At 40.9% G+C, this 21,828-nt stretch overlaps 1 protein-coding gene across 11 annotated transcripts in view; it reads left to right on the top strand.

Moving 5' to 3' along the window:
• Window positions 1–21,828, top strand: part of PDE1C (phosphodiesterase 1C) — a 261,099-nt gene that overhangs the window by 39,697 nt on the left and 199,574 nt on the right. For 5 of the 11 annotated variants that reach the window (XM_063404870.1, XM_063404829.1, XM_063404836.1 and 2 more), the window contains exons 3-5: window positions 3,510–3,615; window positions 3,905–3,955; window positions 16,135–16,306. In XM_063404870.1, the coding sequence (XP_063260940.1) occupies window positions 3,510–3,615; window positions 3,905–3,955; window positions 16,135–16,306 (329 nt within the window). Of the gene's footprint in view, window positions 1–3,509; window positions 3,616–3,904; window positions 3,956–14,116; window positions 14,153–14,617; window positions 14,655–16,134; window positions 16,307–21,828 lie in introns of those variants that run through there. The other 6 variants (XM_063404878.1, XM_063404884.1, XM_063404890.1 and 3 more) reach the window with 3 other exon arrangements.

Here is a 21,828-nt window from a genome sequence, read left to right on the forward strand (position 1 = left end):
ATACTTTAATAATTGCAGTTTAGGGCTTTTGAACTTTCCAGGCAGTTTCCATACAACATAATACTTTTGAAATGGAAGAAATTTGACTAAGCCTGGTATTTTACTGTCTACTTGGACAAGAATGTACAGAGAGCATGTGAATATTTTCCTGTAGTGGATTGATTACAGGATGATGTATCCTGCCTGTAAAAGCTGTCTTTCTGAATGAATAGCAGTTACTTACAAACTACTTGCACTTTGCTATACCATTGACTGAGATTTATTTGCTTCCAAGTTGGAATGGAAAATAACTTCAAAATGTGCATGGTATTTAAAAAAAATAGAAAATGGTCTGATGGAAGTTGGAAGGTGTCACCCATTTAGGAGAACAAAGTAAATATTCACAGTTTTCATGCTGATAGTCTCATCTAATCAGATGAAAATCAGCCAAGACTTCAGTCTGCAAGGGTAGAGTGTGGCTGGAGAAAAAGCATATCTAAAGGGACAGTTGTACAAAAAATCTCTAAAAATACCGGAAATCATCTTTGGTGTGGGTTGTGACTTCTTTGTCAGAAATTAATCTTCTTTCCCTAGCTTTATTAATTCATACCTGGTTTCCCCCAAAAGCTTATTATTATTAATAAACTTGAATAAACAAAGTGTTGAGAAGATTTCAGACCATCTGGAGAAAAATTCTTACTTCCATATATGTAGGATAAATATGCAGAATTTTCACAGTAAAAACTGCATCAAGTAAAATCTTCTAAGATTTTCCCAGTGAGCAAAAGCAGAAATGCTCTTTGCTTCTGAATCCTTTCCCTCGCTTACACAGCATTGGGTCCGAACAATTCCCAGGCAGAGGCTATCTCAGTTGTACCAGAAATATTTCTAGTAATGCAGGTTTAGCATCCCCTGTGTTTCTGTCCTGATTGTTGCTTTGCTCTTCTCATTGCACCTTTGCTCTGCATGGCTGTATTCTAGATGGGAGAGCTTTATTTGATATATGACACCGTCTGATGCCATTGGAAAGCACTGTCAACTGAAAACAAACCTATGCATCCTGGGGGGGCAGTTAATGACAACTATTGAGATCTGGGTGCTGTGCATCTGGGTGCTGAGCTGCCAAACACAGATCCTAGTTGAAGCTGTCTTGTTGCAACAACCTGGAGGGTGGCACAAAGTTAAGACCTGTGCACCTGAAGGCCCTAGTGACCAGGGAGTGCAATCTGCCACCAAAGTGGAGGAACTACTCTAAAGCAAATAATAGCACAGTTAAAAGGCCCTTAGCAGACCCATCTAATAGTTCACTTGATGCTCTAATTAAGACATCAATGCATATTATTAATTTGCCCAGTCTCTGCTGTGATAAAGCTACCTAGTACCCCACCCCAGAAGACACTGGTCTGGCTGGTGATCTCACAGCCTACCCCCGGCAAACTGTCATCTCTGAGTTAAAGACAGAGACCAGCCACTTGAGCTTTACATATTTGCTATAGTAGTATTTTCTGGCATGGTTCCTGATGTCACTGGATCCAACTGTTTTGATACCAGCCCTATGGAGGATGCTGCTGTCTCTCTTTCATCATGCCATCACCTGAAACAGGGCTGGTTTTGACTCTGGGCCAGCATAACTCTGTACAATCACTCCAATGCCTGCATATAATGTCCCAGAAGAGCTTATTTAGTATGGGTTTGAGCTTCAGGTCACAGTGATGGACTCAGTCCAAAGAAGGGTTTCTTGTAGGACTTGAGAGACTTCAGGGCCCTTGCTCTGGCCAGCCTGGCAAGTTCCCTAGGCTGAGTCATCTAGTGTCTTAAGGCTACCATCTGCTGGCTAATGGGAGCAAAATGAGCCAGTGATTTATTAGAGGTCCCTCTGTTCACTAAAGTGAGTGCTAAAGCCATCTTAATCAGCAGGTAGAGATTGAAGAGCAAGTAAGAAAGCTGCAGTGACAATGGATATGGGTTTTAAATAATGCCAAATCAAAACTGACCACTTTAAGCCTTGACAGAAGAATTAAATTTTATCAAGCTATTTTCTGACTTCAAAAGATCCATTACAGTTTACTTGAGATTATCTTGCCAGGAACCTTTGAGTCTCAGTTATGATCTTTTGCATCCTTTTATGGATTTCCTAGCTAGGCTGGTCTAGAAAACAGCACTTTCAAAGAAAGCAAAGAATTTGCAAAGTTTTAGTGTTCATTTATGCTCTCTTCCCTGTGTGCCTATCAGTGTTGTTTCTCATGATTATTTTAGCTACAAAAAAAAGGTCATGGATAGTAACTACTCTCCTTGAAAACTTCTCACTTTTTCAGTTGTATTTTAATATTGGGAGAATTCCACAGATTTGTTTATGCTCATAACTAACTATGTACCAGCGGGGTCCCAGTGATGTTGAGCTATGCTAATATGAATCTGAAGCAGAAAAAACCCAAGATTTGTACAGAATTGTTTTTATCCTAGGTGATATCTATATGAAGTTCCAAAGGTTGGAGGATCCCTTTGCACAGGAATTTAATTTGCTATTAAATCAACCTCCGGGCTTCCAAAATTACTGTAACACTCAATTTATATAATTTATATAATATTTAATTTGGTAACCCAAAATGTTACTGTATTCCATATCTATCTGTGGCCAAAATTTGTTACTGTCTCCTGAAGAGCCTGAAGCCAGAAAATGGACCCAAGATGGCCATGGGGGTGTTGGTATGGCCCCTTTTCATGTCTGAGGCTGGAAGCAGAGCTGTCTCTCTCTCCTGGCAGTGTTTGCTGAAGGCTCTGCTTTGGAACTGGTTGCTTTGGGCTGGCAACAGCCACCCAGAAAAACTGCACTGCACAATCAAAACTGTTTCAGAGTGAAGTTTGAAAAATCTATGAGCAAGCGTGAAGCTAGAGCTGGTCCCTAGGGCTGGGCCTACCCACATCAGAGCCTGCAGGCCAGTTCTTCCCTGACACACCCACAGCATGGAAGACAACACCAGTGGAGTCCAGTGGGTGACAGCAGGAAGTGGTGGACAGCAGGGCTGACTCCATACATGCTGGCAATTCCCATCTGGTGTGGAATTGCATTTTATTGAAATGGTATGCTCTGGCTCACCCCTGGAAAGTGTATGGTTTATCCCAAGTCTGTAACCTCCCTGCAGTATCATGTCTCTGTAACCCCATTGGCTGAAGAATCTTACCGCGCCCACTTCGAAACTCCGTGTTAAGACATGCAGGGGAAAGTGGGCTCCTCCTCTTTGCCCTGGAGGCCTCTGGAGGCTCCTTTGCTCTCCCCTTCCTTCTCCCTTCCCCCTCTCCCCCTCCTTCCCCCTCTCCCTCAGTGACCATGCTGCCTTCCTGGGGTAAGACTCCAAACAAATCCTCATCTCATCAGCACCTCACCAGCCGTCTAGTCTCCTTGCCTGCCTGCATGTGAACACCCACGACCCTAGGACCCGGGACAATCTGCCACTAGAACTGTTTCATAAACTCTGCCTTCATGGGAGGGTTCTTTTTGCCCATCATCTTTTTTCCCCTTTGTCTCCCAGACTGCACAGTCAATTTGGGTGCCATTTTCCCATTGTCTTTCAAGCCGCACAGGAGCCTGTGGGGGTTGCCATCTTGGAAGGAAGGCTTACCCCACCATTTATTTCTGTGAGTTTGTGAGTTTTACCGATTTTGTATCTAGTGATTATTTACTGTTATTTATTGCCTGTTGCTGTTTTACTTGTTATTAAACTTATTTTTTCACTTATATCTACTCATATTAATTTCGTAATGGTGGAAACTGATTGGTTGAAATTAAAGGGATTAATTTTAGAGTGTTTACCTCTTTAAATTGTCTTAAACCAAGAAATCTGTATATTCATAAAAATTAATATTATCATTAATCTTAATGTAACATTGATTTAATGCATTTTTTCTCTGTATTTTCTTCTTTCAGTTGCAAATGAGACACGTGACAACCATCCACAACCACCATTACAATTTGCCCGTAAGTGTTTCATTTTGACTGATTGATTTCTATACCCACTGTAAAAATAAAAATATTAAGAATTTTTTTTAATCTCATATTGTGTCTGCTTTATATTATATGTCATTTGCAGTACTAAACTGAGGAACCATAATATTTGATTGGAAAAGTCACCTACAGGAATTCAGTCTTACTGAACAGAGTTGATGCATATTTAAATGAATAGAAGGCTTTTTTGTCTTACTGTTATTTCAAATATAAATGTTATAAATGTCTGTAAGCCACTGAAGTTCACTACAGTGCTTACAAAGAGCTTTATGTCAAATCTTAGAAATAATATATGAAAAAATGTTATTAAACATTACTGGTATCTCCTTTATCACTTTGCTTCATGCAAAAAGATTGAAACCTAAAACTATGGCTTGGGATTTGGAATAACTGACTCAAATTTGAATAAAAAGGAGGGGTATGTTTGGTAATGTAACACTAACTGACCATGACTGTGACCATACGAATTACTAGAAAGATAGGATAGGATACGTAGAAATGAGGATAAAGATAGAGCATCCCAGTCATAATATATACAGTTTTGTAGTGATTTGTGATCACTTAGCAGGGAAAAACCCTCTCTACATTATTTAACGGAGGGGAGTGTTGTACTTTAGATTTAGGGGGGTCCCCGGGGAGGGTTCCCCGGGAGCCCCCTGGTCTCTAGGTTTGTTGGTATTTGCATGCTGGTAGGCAAGGAGACCCTAGATGGCTGGTGAGGTGCTGATGAGATGAGGATTTATTTCGAATTTGACCCCAGGAAGGCAGCATGGTCACTGAGGGAGAGGGGGAAGGAGGGGGAGAGGGAAGGAGAGAGGGAAGGGGAGAGGAGCAGAGCCTCCGGAGGCCTTCAGGGCAAAGAGAGCAAGCCCTCTCCGTTTGCACCCTTAACAGGGAGCTTCGAAATGGGCGCGGTAAGATTCTTCAGCCAATAGAGTTACAGAGACACGATACTGCAGGGAGGTTACAGACTTGGGATATACCATACACTTTCCAGGGGTGAGCCAGAGCATACCATTTCAATAAAATGCAGTTCCACAGGGGAGCATTTGTCATCATTATGGGCAGTGCAGCTCAAAACATTAAAATCATTTACATCTATGGTGCAGATGCCTTGAGTTTTAGCTTTCATGTTTTCAGATTCTGTGCTGGTTAGGTGTAGTTCTGAGACTCATATTAAGTAGTAGTAAGCTCTCTTCACAGAGCAGGTAGACAAAACAAATCCTTTCCTGCTGAGAACCAAGGACAACTTTCAGACCCAAAAGCATAAACAACGGTGGACTGAAGGAAAGAACAAGAAGGTTGACACCTCACAACCTGAAGTTGTAATTAGACAATTGCAGCCCAATGTGCAAATAGACCAAAATGTATAAAAATGTAAGATCTTGTGACCCGGGGGCCATTTTGTGACCATTCACTTTTTGTGACCCTGGGTGCAGCCTTGGTCAGGCTCCTGTCTTGCCCAAGGTAGACCCTGGAAGACTTTTAATAAATACCTGCTTTATTCCAGTCTCTGTTTCAGGTCAGCCTGCTGAGATATCAGTGCAGTATTTAGCTCAGTCACAGGATGGCATCCTGAGCCTCCAGCTCAGTTGTAATCATCCTTCGCAGGGTACAATAAAATGGGGGGGGAAACATTTTTGCAAATGTTTAAACTTACTCACAAGGATTTGAAATTAAAACTGTTGAGGCCTACACCTAGTGCAAGTAGTGTAGTGAGGAGCTGCAGTGCAAGCTGCAGGTTGTGCAGGATGGCAGGGAAATAGCAGGAGCCCCGGGCAATAAGTCATGACCTGGCACAGAACACTTGCACAACAAAGGGCATGGGAACGTGGCTCTAGCCAGGTGACTGGCCACAAAGAGACATGTGGGAGCATGGCTCAGCAGAAAGACCCCAGATGATTGACTGCATGGACTGTAAAGGTATAAAAGCCCAGGGATTGCTTGGCTCAGGATCCCTCCTCCTCAGCACCAACCTCAAGCTGGCTTTTTCTGTCTGTACCAGACCAAACTATTTTAAGGATCCAGATGTCTGACACTGCTATGGGAAACCTGCATCCAAGCAGGTAAGGAGATCTTGTCTGACTGACAGAGTTGTGTGGCGGGAGTCAAGCAGGGCAGCTGTCAACATCTTGGAGCTGGCTGCTGAGAAGGGGCTTCAGTCCCAGCAATGAAAATCTCAGGTGGTGGGAGTGTGGCTGCCAAAGTGGATCCTGGATGATGAGACAGGAAAGTTTCCTTGCAAACACTGCAGAATGTTTTGTGAGTTTGGCTGAACTTGGTTCAGAGAGAAAAGGATGAGTTGTTTATACTTAAGAAAAACTGGCAAAACCAAACACCATCAATAAAACAACCCAACCACTTACAGGAATTATTTATGCCAGTAAAAACTCACAAGCATTTTACAAGATTATGTGCAAAACTTTTCAAAATAGTGACCTGTAGACCTGTGTTTTAATATACAGTGATTCCTTCAAGAGTCTAGCCTAAGGGTCTATTTGACTTTTTTGTGGGCTTCTGAAAAGATTTTCTTCTTTCACAACTAACAAATAAGCAATTGGTATGCAGATGAAACATTTCTGGAGAGCCCACAAAACACTAGCTGAAGTGTTTTTTCACTTCGGTCTGTTGCTACTTTGTGCACATGGAGACTCTTCAAAAAGGAATCAGAGAAACCTGCTTGTAGAGGCACACTCATCTTCAAAATGAGGGGTATTTGTGTCTTAACTTTTTATGTGAATTTAGATTTAGATATAATTATCTGTGAATTTATTGTTGGGATGTAAACTCAAAGCACCATGCCAAGACTGAGTTTGTCAGAAGGTGCACATCAGCTGAAACAACATATTTTTTGTATGAGATTTTCTGTGAACTAGTACTTGTTCATAATAATATCTTATGTATACTTTTTGAAAATATTTTTAAAATCACATTTTTCTACATGTACATTTATATTAGGTAAGAGAATAATAAACATACAAAAAATATTTGAAGATTCTCTCCAGAAAAAAAGAGAATTGTTGTAGTTTCTTTCAAGGAGATTTGATTAGTTCTATTCCTAAATGGAGGGCATCATTTGTGACCCAGTTTAGTAGCATGGTCACAGCAGCAGAAAACATTTTCCCTTTTCAAAATTGTATTATTTATTTTAACTCGGGAGACATAGGTTATTTTCTTCTAGGGGAGGAGGATAATTTGCAAAGAATACTGCCATGAAACTTTGGTTCTATTGACTAATATTCTGTATTGCTCCTTCAGGATAAAGGAAAGGAAAATACTCTTGCTATTCTAAGAATTTTAAAAAAGGATAAAAATTAGATAAGAAAATGCTTTAAATTTCTATTGTAGTTTTCAAGAGGCGAAGCTAGTGATCTGCAGAGAATTTTGTCACTTACTGCACTGCAATTAAGGTATAACATTATTGGTTGTTGGACAATATGCAGATGACTTCTTATTAGCAAATAGGGGCGAGGATATTTGTATGCTAGACGCTATACATTGTTTTGCCCTAACAAAGAAGGGACAACCTGCACCTCTATCTAAACTTTGGCTGTCTCAAAATAAAGTTACAATATTTCATGTTTACTTTGTAAAAGGACAGTGAATGACAGACTGTTGTGTTCCACTGTGGGAAACTGTGAGGATTTCTTTTAAAAACAGATGGTCAGGAATGAAATTACAAGACAAACATTGTATCTGAGAACTGTTTTTTGGTAATGAAAAACAAAAGGAAAAAGGATTTTCCCGAACGAAAAAGGGCTGGAAAAGACAGAAGAGAAGGAAGGAAATGGAAAAGGAGTCAGGGAGAGGGGAGAGAGAGAGAAGGGGAGAGGAGACAGAGAGGAAAAGAGGGCATTGCTGCATGTGTACACTCCCTCTACCCACATGCCTCTGACAACCACAACCAGGGTTGAGACAAACTAAATTGACTAAATCAAAATTAAATCAGTTCTTCACACAGACCCAGAAAGAATAGAGGCCATAATTAAAGTCCCATGTCTAGTTGTGAAAAAGCAGGCATGAGAATTTCTTGCAGCTGTGGGATTTTGTTGGCTGTGCATTCCTGCATTACGAGAATTGATTAAGTCTCTGAGACAACCAACAATGAAGAGTTAGAGCCTACTGCATGGGGCCCAGTGAGAGCTTTTAAAGCAATCAAAGCAGCTTTGGAGTTTTGGCATCTCTCAGGGTTGCTACTCCCTGAGATTCTCCTCGGGGTTGCTGTTCTCCAAGGTAATAAGGTTTTCCCACAGGGTTGCTGTTCCCTGGGAGTTTCCTTGGGGTTGCTGTTCCCCGAGGTAATAAGATTTTCAGTCTTCTCTTCGCCCTAGGTGTTTCACACCAAAGCCAGAGACGACAAGTTGAGTCCAGCAGTTGGTGTTATCAAGGCTGTTTATTCTTAATTATCTATCAGTTCTTGTCCAGCTTTGCAAGGCATCCCCAGCAAAGCAAGACATGTGGCTGGACTGGGTGGATCAGAGAGCCCCGCACTTTATGTATGGTATCTTTGACCCAACCACTGTCCAAGACGTATTTTTTATTTACAAAATTTTACCAATGCCTACTACCTATACTAACATGTCATTTCTACTCTCAACCAATCTCTAAAATCCAACTCAGGAAAAGATGGGGGATGAGAGCAAGAACAAGGAGCCCTGGGGCCACTGCCCAATTCCTCCATCTTGTCTCTTCAGCCCCATATACTAAGAATCCTAATTTCTACATTTATATTCTATAACAAACCAGCTACTACTTATTTTAAATTCTTAGGGTTTGTGATTCTTCCTGCATGTGAGTATTCACTCCCATGGACAGGAATCAGAGTCAGTGTCCTCCTGGGCTCTGTGTGAGTCTGGCTGACCCCCCTGTACAGATCCCAGACCCCCCTGTCCAGTCTCCAAACCCTCCAGGGCGGCCAGAGGGATATCCTGGACTCTAACAGGCATGTGCTTCAGCTCTCAGACTCCCATATTGTATCAAACCCCGTTAATCTGTAAGTACATGAACATGAAGTGTAGTCAGTGGACCTCACCATAAACAAGTTGTATATTACTCAGTCCAACTAGATCCAGTTGCAATGGGATCATCAGTCTATACCAAATCAGTGGCAGAAGATCAACAATATTGGAGAAGAGCTTCCTCCTTACAAAAATCATTTGGTAATAGTCCATATCTCAGGTAAGCTGGAAATAATGTTGAAACAATATGCAACACAAGCTTTATGAACCCAATGGGCACACAGATGAGTCTGATCTGAATATAGGATACTAGAGTAAATTGAATTAATGAGACAGAGGTGCTCATTTTACAGCAAATATGATCAACAAACTGTAAATCTTTGGAGACTGAGAGGAAATTACATATGCCATATCACAGTGTTCATGAAATGCAGAGGAGAAAAATACAATGTTAAAAGAAAAATTAGTAAAAATATGTGCATCTACTTACCTGAAATGGCCAGAAACTTGGTTCTGTGGGATGTACAAAATGCTCTATGGTGACCAGTAGGACTCCCAATGTAGAATCTCTTGGGAGGCACTTCCTATGCCAGGAACTTGTATCCCAGATAAGACCAACTTCTTGGGTAGAGATGATCCCTTGATACAATATATTTTATATATAGGAACAAAAGGGTTTGAAGATCAGAGAAACTATGCACAATGATGTCACAGAATTTCATGGTTGGAAAGGACCCATTAGGATCATCAAAGTTCAACTCCTGCACAAGACAGTCCCGAGAATGAGTCTGAGAGCATTCTTGAACTCTGGCAGGCTTGGTGCTGTGACCACTTCCCTGGGGATCTTGTTCCAGTGCCCAACCACCCTCTGGGTGAAAAACTTTTTCCTGACAGCTAACCTAAACTGCCAACTCATACCACTCCCTCAGGTCCTGTCACTGGTAACCAGAGAGATGAAATCTATGCTTGCCCCTCTGCTTTGTCTTGTGAGGAAGTTGTAGACAGCTATGAGATCTCCCCTTCTTCTTCTAGGCTGAACAAGCCAAGTTACCTCAGCCATTTGTCATATGGCTTCCCCTCCTGACTCTTCACCATCTTAGTAGTGATGTGGTATCAACCTACGCCACCTAAAACAAAGGTACATAAATGTACAGCCCAGAAAGGAAGTCATAAATAAGGTGTTGTCTAGAAAATCCAAATTAGAACCCAAATAAGAGGACAAAAAGGGTAGTTGTAATAGAAGACTCCTTTCTAAGGGGATCAGAGGGCCTAATATGCAGGCTGGACCCAAATCACAGGGATGTCTTCTGTCTCCCTGCAGGCAAGGATAAGGGACATTACTGGAAAACTCTCCAGGCTAGTGAGATCCTCTGATTACTATCTGTTATTGGTTGTTCAAGCCAGCAGCAATAAAATAACAAAGAAAAGTCTGAGGGCAGTTGAAAGAGACTTCAGGACCTTGGGATGATTAGATGAGAATCAAGAGCGTAGGTAGTGATTTCCTTGGTCCTTTTGGTAACAAAGAATATAATATTGGTAAGAATGCATCAGGTCAATGTTTGGTTCCAAGCCTAGCGTAATAGGAAAAATTCTGGTTTTTTTGACCATGGGATGATTGATTCACCACCTGCTGGGGTGCATCTTTCTCAGAAAGGAAGAAGAGTTCTAGCACAGGAGCTAGTAGGTCTTGTTGACAGAGCTTTAAACAAGCTTGGAAGGGAGAAAGGGAAAATACCAGGCTTGCCAGTGATGAGCAATGGGATGGTGTACCAAAAGCGTGAAACAACTGTGCACTAATAAGATCCTTCAATTTGCTTCATGAGGTGTTGGCTACAATGTACCATGCCTGAAATGTTTCCACTAATGCATACAACATGAGGAATAAACAAGAGGAGGCTCTGGCCTAGAGATTTGATGTCACTGGCATAACTGAAACCTGCTGGGATGTGTCCTGTAATAGAAGGGTCAGAATGTATGGAGCTCACAGTTGGCAATGGCACAGTTGGGGGTGTCTGTATAAGAATCAAGAGATAAACAAATAATGCCATTGTGTGAATATACTATAGACCTCCTGGCCCAGACAATGATACTGATGAATTACTCTTTGATGAACCAGGGGACACTTTCAAGTCAACTGCTCTTGTTCTATAGTGGACTTCTATTTGGCCTAAATCAACTGGGAGCTTCACACAGCCGGTCCAGCCCAGGCCAGAAGATTGTTAAAAGCCTGGATGACAGTTTTATGCAACAGGTCCTAAGGGAGCCAACACAGAAAGATACCCTCTTTGATCTGATGCTTGTCAATAGAAAGGATCTCATGAGCAACGTGATGATTGGAATCCGTCTTGGCCACAGAGACCACAAAGTGATTGAAATCTCTGTTGACAGGAGGAAAAGTGCCAGCAAAACTTCACCTTGACATCAGGAGAGCAGACTTTGGACTGCTCAGGGAATTAGTATGTAAAGTCCACTGGGAAAATGTTTTTGCAGGTGCTGAGGTCCATCAGTGGTCATTACTTTTAAAACATCCTGTCCTAAGGGTGCAGGAGTAGGCAATTCCCAAATTGGGAAGACAAGCAAGCAAAGGCAGAAGGCTGGCTTGGCTGAACAGGGATATTGTCTTGGAAATAAGGCAAAGAAAGGAAGGTGTATGTCCAGCGGAGGCAAGGTCAGGTGACATGGGAAGAATACAGAGATACTGCTTTCCATCTAGGGACAAAATTTGTGTGACTCAAAGCTTAAAGTCCTGTGTGCAGTTTTGGGGACCGCAATATAAAAAAGACATTAAGCTATCAGTGAGGGCCACAAGAATGGTGAAAAGTCTGGAGAGAAAGCCTTAGGAGAGGCGACTGAGATCACTCAGTTTGTTCATCCTAGAAAGAGGAAACAGGGGAGACCTTATTGCAGTCTTCAACATCCTCATGAACGAAGAGGAGGGGCAGGTACTGATCTCTTCACTCTTGTGACTAGTGACAGGACTTGAGGAAATGGCATGAATCTAAGTCCGGGGAGATTTAGGTTAGATATCAGGAAAAGGTTTTTTACCCAGAGGAAAAAGTGCCAGATTGGGCACTGGAATAGGCTCCCTAGGAAAGTAGTCACAGCATCAAACCTTTCTGAGTTCAAGAAGCATTTGAACAATGCTCTGAGGCATATGGGGTAATCTTTGGGACTGTCCTGTACAGGGCCATGAGTTAGACTCAATTATCCTGATGGGTCCCTGCCAACTAAGGATTTTTTATGATTCTAAATAGCCCTACTGTTTTAGGGTGTTCCTATTTTGCTGTTAAAATTTTAGGTTAGGAAAATTGGATACACCATTCTTACATCAAACAAATAGTGAATAACCAGCCAGCTGGGCAATAACTAACTTCTGAGAATCCTTTTCTACACTGGTAATTATTTAAGCACTTGTGCACAAGAATCAGTAATCTTGTACTCTGGCCTATGACAATCAGCCTTAATTTTGCTATGTTTGTTACTTGTCATAATGTAGTATGTAAAGGTAGTGGTTAAATTTCTTGAAAGGTTTTTCTTTTCCCTTTTAATGTATTAGCAGGTATGCTTAATAAAAGAAAGTGAAGACCACTGAGGACTTTACCCAGTGCAGGTAGCCTGGCATGCAAGTTACAGCTTGTGCCATGGGTGTGGGGAAATAGAGAGCCCCAGGCAACAAGACATGACCTGCTACAGACTATTTGCATAAAAAAGGGCACAGGGACCTGGGCCAGAGTCCAGTGAGGGGAGGATGGTCAGAGTGGTCAGTCACCCAGAGACTCTGGCAGGAGCCATGATGAGAAGACCTTAGAATAAATATCAGCATTGAAATGGGTGCATAAACTGTAAGGGTAAAAACCCCAGGGACTTCTTTTTTGGGATATCTCCCTGGAGGCACCCAGCTTCAGCTGTCATAATGTTGAGCACCATGGGAGCCAAGTGTGCTGGGGACAAGCTGGTGAGGGATATCTTCTCTGACTGTATGATTGTGATGTATGTAATGAGTCAAATGGGGTGTTTTTAATACAGCAGAGCTGTTTTCTGCAAAGGGGCTTCAGTACCAACAATGAAAGTCTTGGATGGTTGGAGTGTGAATGGCTCCTTGATGGTTAGACAGAAAAGTTTAAACACTTGGTTTTACAGTGTTTAAACACAATGGTTAAACAGTTGTCTAAAGAGCAGTCATAACATTACAAGCCCTTGAATAATAATACTATATTGATGTTACATTTATTTCTGCTGTTATTGTGTAGTCATTACTTGGCTTTGGACTACCTGGTGTGAGATGTTATATTTCTAGCTATTGTAGCACAAGGCTTGGCACAGAATCTCAAGGCTACTTCTAACTCTGGGTAAATATAGTTCTTGCACATTAGGTAGCTGCTCACATTTAAGAGCAAAGAAGAGGATGGAGTTTTCCTGATTACCTGGGAAATTGTCTGAATATAATTACGGAATGGAGAAAGTAGATGAGAATTATTGCTGATCTTCTGTATTTGTAACATTTAGACTGTGTGAAAATAAGATATTTAAGACAATAAATAAAAAAAAGAAAGCTCCTGGCTCCTGTCCATAGCAGCAGATATTACTGCTTCTGAAAAGATAGGTTTTTTGAGATTTATTCTCTTGAGGCATGGGATAACAACTCTTCTGGTTGGCTTTGTCTTGTGTATTTAGTGTGTACTGCATCAAAAAGTAACCCTTAATCCATGTATTAGGTTCAATAAATAATTGATCTGAAAGCTGGGAAAATATTAGAAAATTTTACCTGTATAGTCCCTAATTAAAATAATTTGCTGACTTCAGAGATGGCCCATTTTCCAGATTTTTAAAAAGTTTTGCATATTGCTACAAAGTCCTTGGAGAATGACTACTAGCAGGGTTGATTTGTATTACTGTTTTGGAATGTGGTAAAATTAATGTTTGCTGCACCTTTGTTGTGGGAAATCTGAAATAATAATCACCATTTCAGTACCTAGCTGTTCTTATTTGGTTTGCTAGTTCAGTCATGTATCATTCTATAATATTTGAAAATTAGAATATAGAGATGTTAATTATGGGAGTATTGCTGGGATTTTCAGAAGTGCCTGATTTATTCAGATAATCTTTGGAAATATTTGAAAATGTGAAAGAGACACCTAATAAAATTTAGGTCATGCATTCTCTTCTCCTGTGGCAGGGTGGACATCTGACTGAAGGATGCTACTTGTACCATGTGAGTGGAATTAGACTTACAAATAAGGATGGATTCTCTGAATAACAAGCAAGAGTCACTCGATGGCACTTCTAAATATTTTTTTTTAAAAATCCATAGAAATGTTTTGGCATTTGAATATCTACTGTGAAAAGCTGAAGTTTTGACAGAAAAGTAATATATTTTCTGGTACTAATCCTGCAATGAGCTCTTTTATCTATAATTTAAGCACAACTAGCTAGTCTAAAGAATGTCAATGATGAGTATTGTATTGATTTGGTACTTTGTTTTTAAGCCAGTTCTTTGGGTAAAGACCCACATCAACACATGTTAAGTTACAACCTTAGTGTAATGTGGAGAGGATGTTTTTTATGGAGGTTTGAAAGCTTCATGTTCTGTAATAAAATATTTTTATGGGACATTACAGTTTTGCATTTGGAATGACACTTATGTTTGTGCTTATTTCCCCTTTGGGCTTTTTTTCAGGTTTTCAGGCTTATTCCCAAACTGTGGTCATGTAAAGGTAAAATGATTGCAGTCCACTGTCGTAGTTGAGGGGGAGGTGAATTTTCTAGGAAGTTGTGGGCAAACTAATCAGTGGTCAAGTTTTATGCTGGCACTTGGGGTAGCCACTGGGAGGTTTGGACATGCCTCTGAGAACACAAGAAGTTAAAAGCAAAGACTCCCAGAGAGTCTGTCTCTTTAAGTTCTGGTTTCAGCAAAGAAATATCTCCTCCTCCCCTGCCCAGTTTTACTAGGCTAGGTGGGGGAGAGGAACCATGCGGCTGGGCTGAGGTAAGCTAGAGCCTCGGGGCGGGGGAAGAGTGTGAACGAGACTAGAGCTGAGCTAGCCCTATCCAGGATGGAGGGGTGGAAAACTGTGAAGGTGCTCCCTTTCCCTGCCCCCCCACCACCAAAGAGAGAGACTGCTGCTTTAGAGTTTTAAACATTAGCAGCAGCCAGCAGCAAAGAAAGAGCGAGAAAAAAAAGAGAAAAAAAGTTCCAAATCTAAGACCCTGCTAGAAGCCAAAAACTGTTAACCTTTTCTTAGCAGAAAAAACTTTTTCCCAGGCATTGATTCTCATAGCTAGTAGTTTCAAAAGAAAAACAACCTGAGACTAAAATGATAAAAAAAGATGAAAAAAAACCCAGATAAGCAAAGATTGAAGAAAAATAGCTTTTGAGCTAGACTTTTCTTGCATAATGTTAGCTATAGACTAAACTTGAATCTCTTTTAAACATAAACTCCATTTGAGTAGATGCAGCTGCCTCTACTTTTGCTACAGTGACTAGCACTTTAAGAGTAGAGCAAACAGAAAAGAAAAGAAGAAAGTGTAGTAGCACCCTCTGCCCTCAAGAAAGATCTGTTCTTAGAACCCTCAGCCCCAAGCGAAAGACAGAGAAAGCTCAGCATGCAAGCATCCTTAAAAGAGCCCTGTATGCAGCTTTAGCCCATAGACAGTAGTAAGAGCACTAGACATAGAAAAGAGAGTGTCACCCTAGCAAACTTCTCCAGGCAGTGCCACAAGTGACATAGAAACACATAAAGAGTAGACCTATATTTTCTGAAGAGCAGTCTGTGGTGTGAGAGAGACTCCTCTCTCCCTTGCTGAATTGAAGATTAGTTTTTTAAAGTAGTGATTGTTTGGTTTAAAACCCAAGGTTGTAGTCTATAGAAAGTAATGTGTAGGGGGTAGAAATTAGAAGAGAAGAAATGTTCTGAGAAGTTTTCATTTCTGGTTTTGTGCGTGTTTAGAGTTTTCCTTTCTATTTCTGTTCTTATGTAATGTAATAAAGTTTTGTTCTCTGTTTTCAAGTTTTAAGCCTGCTCTGCTCTGTTCTTGACCCCATTTCACAGTAGCTCATTAAGAAAAACGTACACTCATAAGTGCATTAACATCTATCCAGTGTTAACCCATGACAACCACCTTTGTTTTTCAGGATTCTGACACACTGGGCAATAAGCCTATGAATTTATTTTCCTTCTCACTCTGTTTTTTTAGGGTCTAAATCACAAAACTGCTTGTGGAACACCATTATCGGTAGGCTGACCAGCAACCTCAAGGAAAGGCCAAAGCTGACCATTATCAGTGACCCTAGACCTCCTGAACAAATTTTAGCAGATGAACTACTGCCAGTGGACAGTCCTGACGCATTGGTGAAAACATCTTTCAGGTCTGATTGATATGAGTTTACTTCATTTATCTTTGAGAGGATATCTTTTTAAGATTAAATCTGCAGTGCAGGTTTGGTGACAGAAATAGATATCAAAAGATTCTGTAATGCTGCATATCTTTGTACTGAAAAAGAGTGTAAAAAGAAATCCATAAATAATATTGACTGGATTTGCCTTTAATTTCTTACACTTCATTAGCCTCCCTAAAAGATTATTTACTAGGCAGAAAGTCTGTCACTAGTCAAAATAATCAGCAAAACCAGCTCACTATATGAAGATGTCATTGATAGTGTTTCATTTGAAAGTGATTTAATGATGAATAATTGAACTTTAGGTCAGATGATGTGCTAATTGATGCAAGGGTGGGTTAGAGTTTTTCCTATTGATGTAATGTCTTGAGAACTGTCTAGCCTTAATATATGAAGGGGAAGATCTCTGATCAGGGGCTTGCAAAACAGTGATTTCTGCTATTGTAGAGTGCTATATTTAGGAGTTTGAAGTGTGATATTTATATTGCTGTGTTTTCCACTCTTTTGTTTAATACTGTTGATATACAGTTGCCATATGTTTCTTGGAAACATATTTTCTGAAAAAAATTTCTCAAAGTGAGGTAAAATAAAGAAGCCATTGGGAATACAATGGATTTTTGACTGAAATGTGAAAATTGGTGTACCCAGAAAAAATGAAGTGAGTGGCAGAACTGATTTTTTTGATCTTAGTGTTTGGTTGTTGAAAATTTTTGCTCCACTTTTATTTTGTATTAGACATACCTGTGTTTAAAATAATGTTCCTTGATTTGGATAAATTTCTCTGACTACAGTGATTTTGACTACCCCTGAGTCTGTTGTTATGGACAAGATGTGGTGATTAGCGCATGCAAATGAGAAGGAGTTGTTGAGTATAGTGGGGAGGAGTTCTGTTGGGGTTTGCAGTTTTTTTGATATGTACTTTTGTTGTTCCAGTATAGTTTCGAACCCTTTTCTGTTCTCCCTTCAATCCTCCCCTCCCCTTTTGTGATTACTGCCTGTGACACGTGGGGGAGGTTGTATACTTGCCCCTTGTGAGAGCCAGCAGGGAGTGGGAGACACTTGTTGCTGGGAGGCCTGCTGAGCTAACATGGCACCGAAAACTGGGATACAAGAAGGGCTCCACCAATGAAAGGCATGGAAAGGATAGACCATGGGAGGAGCCAAGTATACATATATGGGCAAAGCTATGGACTGTGGGAGGTGCTGGAAGGACACATAAGGACTGCTCATGAATATTAATGATGCCAATGCACTCTCAGTGTATAAAAGCTGCAGATGTCATTTTGTGATCCAGAGCCTCTGGTGGGCAGGAATCCCATTGACGTCGTGGAACTGTACCTCCAATTTGCTTTGAAATTTTAAAGGGTTCCAGTTGAATTTTATTTACTCATTCCTGCACAGGGTTTGAGTTGTTTATAACACTGTGTGGTGGTTTAGCACGAACGTGAGGTTTTTTCCTAAAGAAGTTATAGCAAATGTTGACAGCTTGGTTGACAAACAGTTAGATACACCTCAGAGGGTCCCAGGTAGCTCACTCCCTCCTTCTTCTGGCTAGCCACTAAGTAATATCAAAGGCAGCAAGAGGCCCGGTCCAGGCCCCGCTGCCCCTTGAGTGGCCAGGGCCAGGCCCAGCCAAGCCTCTGAGAGTGCTGCCCACAGGGGAGCAGCCTGGGCTGGCTAGGCCTCTTTTCCTCCCAGCTGCTGGCAGAGGGAGAAAAAGTTGCAGCTCAGCCGTGCTGGCCACACGCCCAGGGCCACAGCGGCAGGCAAGGAGGAGCCGGCCCTGGCTGGGCCATGCCCCAGCCCAGCCCTAGCTGGCAGCCCGAAGGAGAAGAAATCTGAACAGAGACATTAACCCCTTCCCTCCTCAGCAGAAGACAGAGTAATTTAAAACATAAAGAGTCTCTTTATGTTTTAAATATGTTATAAATATGTTTTATGTTTTAAATATGTTTTAAGAACTAATAAGGACTATTAAAGAAGGGATTAAAGAAGTAGACATTTTTTTAATTAGACTTCTCTGGGGTAAACCATGGAGAAATAGACTATTTCTTGTAATAAATATATTAATGCTATTTAGGGGAATACTAGTTCTAGTCAAAAGTTGTAGACTAATATAATTGAGATTTAATTGGGAATTTTGAATAGAGTAAACCCTTTGCTGCTAGAGTAAAAAGAAGTCTCAGCTTTTGAGACAGAAATAATTTTAGAGAGGAAGTGATTTGAAGCTCTTTACTCCTAGAGTAAAAAGGAAGTCTATTTCTTTTGAGATAGAGATGATTTTAGCAATAAAGGAAGAAAAGTGATATAAAGTCCTTTGTTCCTGAGGAAAAAAAAAGATCCCTAGTGTTTGGATAAAGATGATTTTAGAGATAGAGGAAGAGAATCTTTGTCTTATACTAGAAGTAGCATTCTTAAATGGTACCCCAAATACACTAAGAAGCCCATGAGTAGCCAGGAGAAAGGCTACTGATGGGTAGGACTACACAATCTGCAGAAATTCCAAGCGATTGCAAATTTGTGACATTGAGAACCACCAAACTGTTTTTCTTGTGGCAAATATCTCCATAGGACTCTAAAGAAACTCCTCTTCCAAAGTAATGGAAAATTATGTTTAAATAGTGAAACTGACTAAAAATCACAAGTTGTATCACTCTATATTGTTTATGAGAAAGTGAACAGTTTGTAGGAGGAAGGAGAATCTTTTAAAAGCTTCATTTTTTTCTTTTTTTTTTTTCCCCTTTTGGAGTGTGTTAATAAAATCTATCTATTTACCTTAAGTTAGGCCTGTTTTGCCTTTTTTTCCTAATCCTACCTCACAGCAAATAAACACTAAAACAATCACAAAATTAGTGTGCTAACCGAGAAACAGTCAAAATTAGTGAACGTGAAACTACTACACACTGTGAAACTTATTTCACTCTTCATAAAATTTTTATTTTGAACATACTTGATTGAGTCATTATATTAGGTAGTAACTTCAGGTATTTGTTCATACTGTGTGATGTTTAAAAGCAAAATACCATAAAGTGAGTTTATGCTTGTCTATGTAAATAATACTGTAATTTCATAGTGGATTTTCATTCTTTACTATTCACATTTAAATGATTCAGGAGAAGGGTTTCAGAACCTGGATCCTCCTTTTATGATGGCCTATGATATTTAATGACCTCTAAACTTTGTATCTCTGATATTTAAAGTCTATAATTTCAAGAGATCTAAGTATCTGTCAGCTTTTATTTCTGATAACAATATATGGGTAGCAGCATTCTTTACATTGCCATTGTGAAGATAATTTTAAACATTCAATGCAGCAAAATAGTGTCACAGCATTTCAAATGGTATAGCATGATAAGGACTGATGAGTTGGAAAATGTAATTTAACAGAACGGTTTTGCTAATACAGTTTAAAAGGCTTTATAAACAGAACTTTTGTATCATATCAATATAGATATTACTCTATAATGTGGCATTCTAGGGGGCTTTATAGATGGAAATCCAAACAAATTGTTGTTAAAAAATAAATAGTAAATGCTTAGTTTTCCAAAGAAACGGTCCTGTGTGTGTTAAATAGCTTTGCAGAGGAGTGGAAGATAAGAGAGTTGTCTTGCTTTGTAAAAAAGGTGTCAGCCAAGGAAGGAGGAAGCCTCCCTTGGAATGGAAAATATGACCCTTTTCCATCTGAATTATTATAACTTTGAAATTTAGGGTGCTTTCAGGCAAAGATATGGGAAAAAGAATAACAGTTCTTTACCAATATGTACATATGTATAACAAGGCAAACAAGCAATAACAGTGACAGCAACAACTAACAAAAACAGAAACCCAAATAACAGCCTTCTCTCAGCTGTCAAACTGTCAAGCACTTTCCCTTTTGCTGTGTCCTGGGGTGACAGGACATTTTCATGCTTTGTATCCCAAATCGTGGGGTTTTTTTTCCTGTTCCCATGTTCCCAGTTTGTTTTGTCTATAGCTGAGCCCCTCCCCCGGCTGCTGGCTTTTGGCTCGCTTGCTGCTAGCTTTAGGCTGCTTGCTGGCTTTGCTCTCTTGCTTTCTGCTTTTTGCTTGCTTTTTGCCATTTTTCTGCTTTTGTGTTTCCCCTTCTTTCCTTCCTCCCTTCCCTGAAGACATCGGACCTGCTTCGGGCCCTGATTCGGGAACATCAAGGGAAAATCCCCCGGAGTTTGCACCTGAAAGAAGCTTTGGCACCCTCCCCAGCAGAGACTGCTCACCCTCTCTTGGACTGGTGAAAACATTTGTTGTCATCTCAGACTGTTTTTTTTGTGTTGGGGAGTGTATTTTCATTGTTTCTCAATAAACAAAGTTTTTCCACTTTTCCTCTGAGGAAATTCCTCCCGAACCTGGTGGTGGGGGAGGGAGTTGTGGGAATTTTCCCCTAAATTTGTCCTAAACTAGGACAGCTGAGAGCAGTTTAAACTGAGAAATACAAAGAAAATTGAGTCTCTGTGTATAAACCAGAAAGAAATTGAAAGGTTCAAAATGTACCCAAAAATGAGATTAAAACCAAACAAGGTTAGATATTGGTGCCAAAATTTGATATATTTTATTTAATAGTTAAAGAGGCAAAGAGAAAGAAAAAGAAAGAGAAAGAAGTATGAGTGGGGGCTAGGAGAGAGGGAGAGAGTGATAGGGGTTAGGGAGAAGCATATCACCCATCTGAGGGTCCCAATGATGTCTCGTTGCTCTGCTCCATCTGGTCTTCTTGGTGGTGAGGGTTCCCCACTGTGGCTGTGCCACACCACCTGCGCCACATGCTGCCACATACCGAAGAGTATAGAATTCAGTGGAATAATATACACTTTGGGCCAGCTGGGAAAGCCCACTTGCCTCCCTTGCAAGAGGGCCAGTTTGACACTGTCCCTAGCAACACTGAGGGTGTATTGCATCATGTGGCACTGCTCTGGTGCAGGGTCTGGGGACCCCATGGGGTGGGCCATGACATCGTCTTCTGGTGTGGATAAGCTTCCCCGGGTGAAGAGCCCCACAGATGAGCTCCTCTGCACACTGGAGGATGGATGTTCACTGCCTCTGGCCAGATTCCTTTCCAACACACACGCAAAGTCACTCTCCCCTCACCCTTTGGTGCAAGAGTCTGAAGCCTGGCAGCTGATAGCCTTGGGGCTGTGGTCTCCCCCGCGAAGGTGCTAAGCTTCTGCTTTGTGAATGTACCCAGTCCTGAGCTGTTACTTTATCTTCATCAGCGAACAGTCCAGGGCCTCAGTCAGGGCCTGTTCAGGGTGTGGTGGTATTCTTTGCAGCTTGTGTAATATATTTTTAAAAGTCCTTCATGAAAATGTTTAACTCATAAACTATAATATTTCAGTCTCTGACACCCTTTGATGTAGTTATGGTCACAGCTGGCAGGGGTGTTGTTGGCTCCTGGCCAGGCAGGGCAGGTGCCGTGATTTCCTCGTGGCTGCAGAGGGTGCTGCAGCATGAGCCCAGCTGCCTCTCTCCCCATGGGTTAATAG

This window comes from Prinia subflava, chromosome 1 (assembly GCF_021018805.1).
Source record: "Prinia subflava isolate CZ2003 ecotype Zambia chromosome 1, Cam_Psub_1.2, whole genome shotgun sequence".
NCBI classification, from domain to species: Eukaryota; Metazoa; Chordata; class Aves; order Passeriformes; family Cisticolidae; genus Prinia; species Prinia subflava.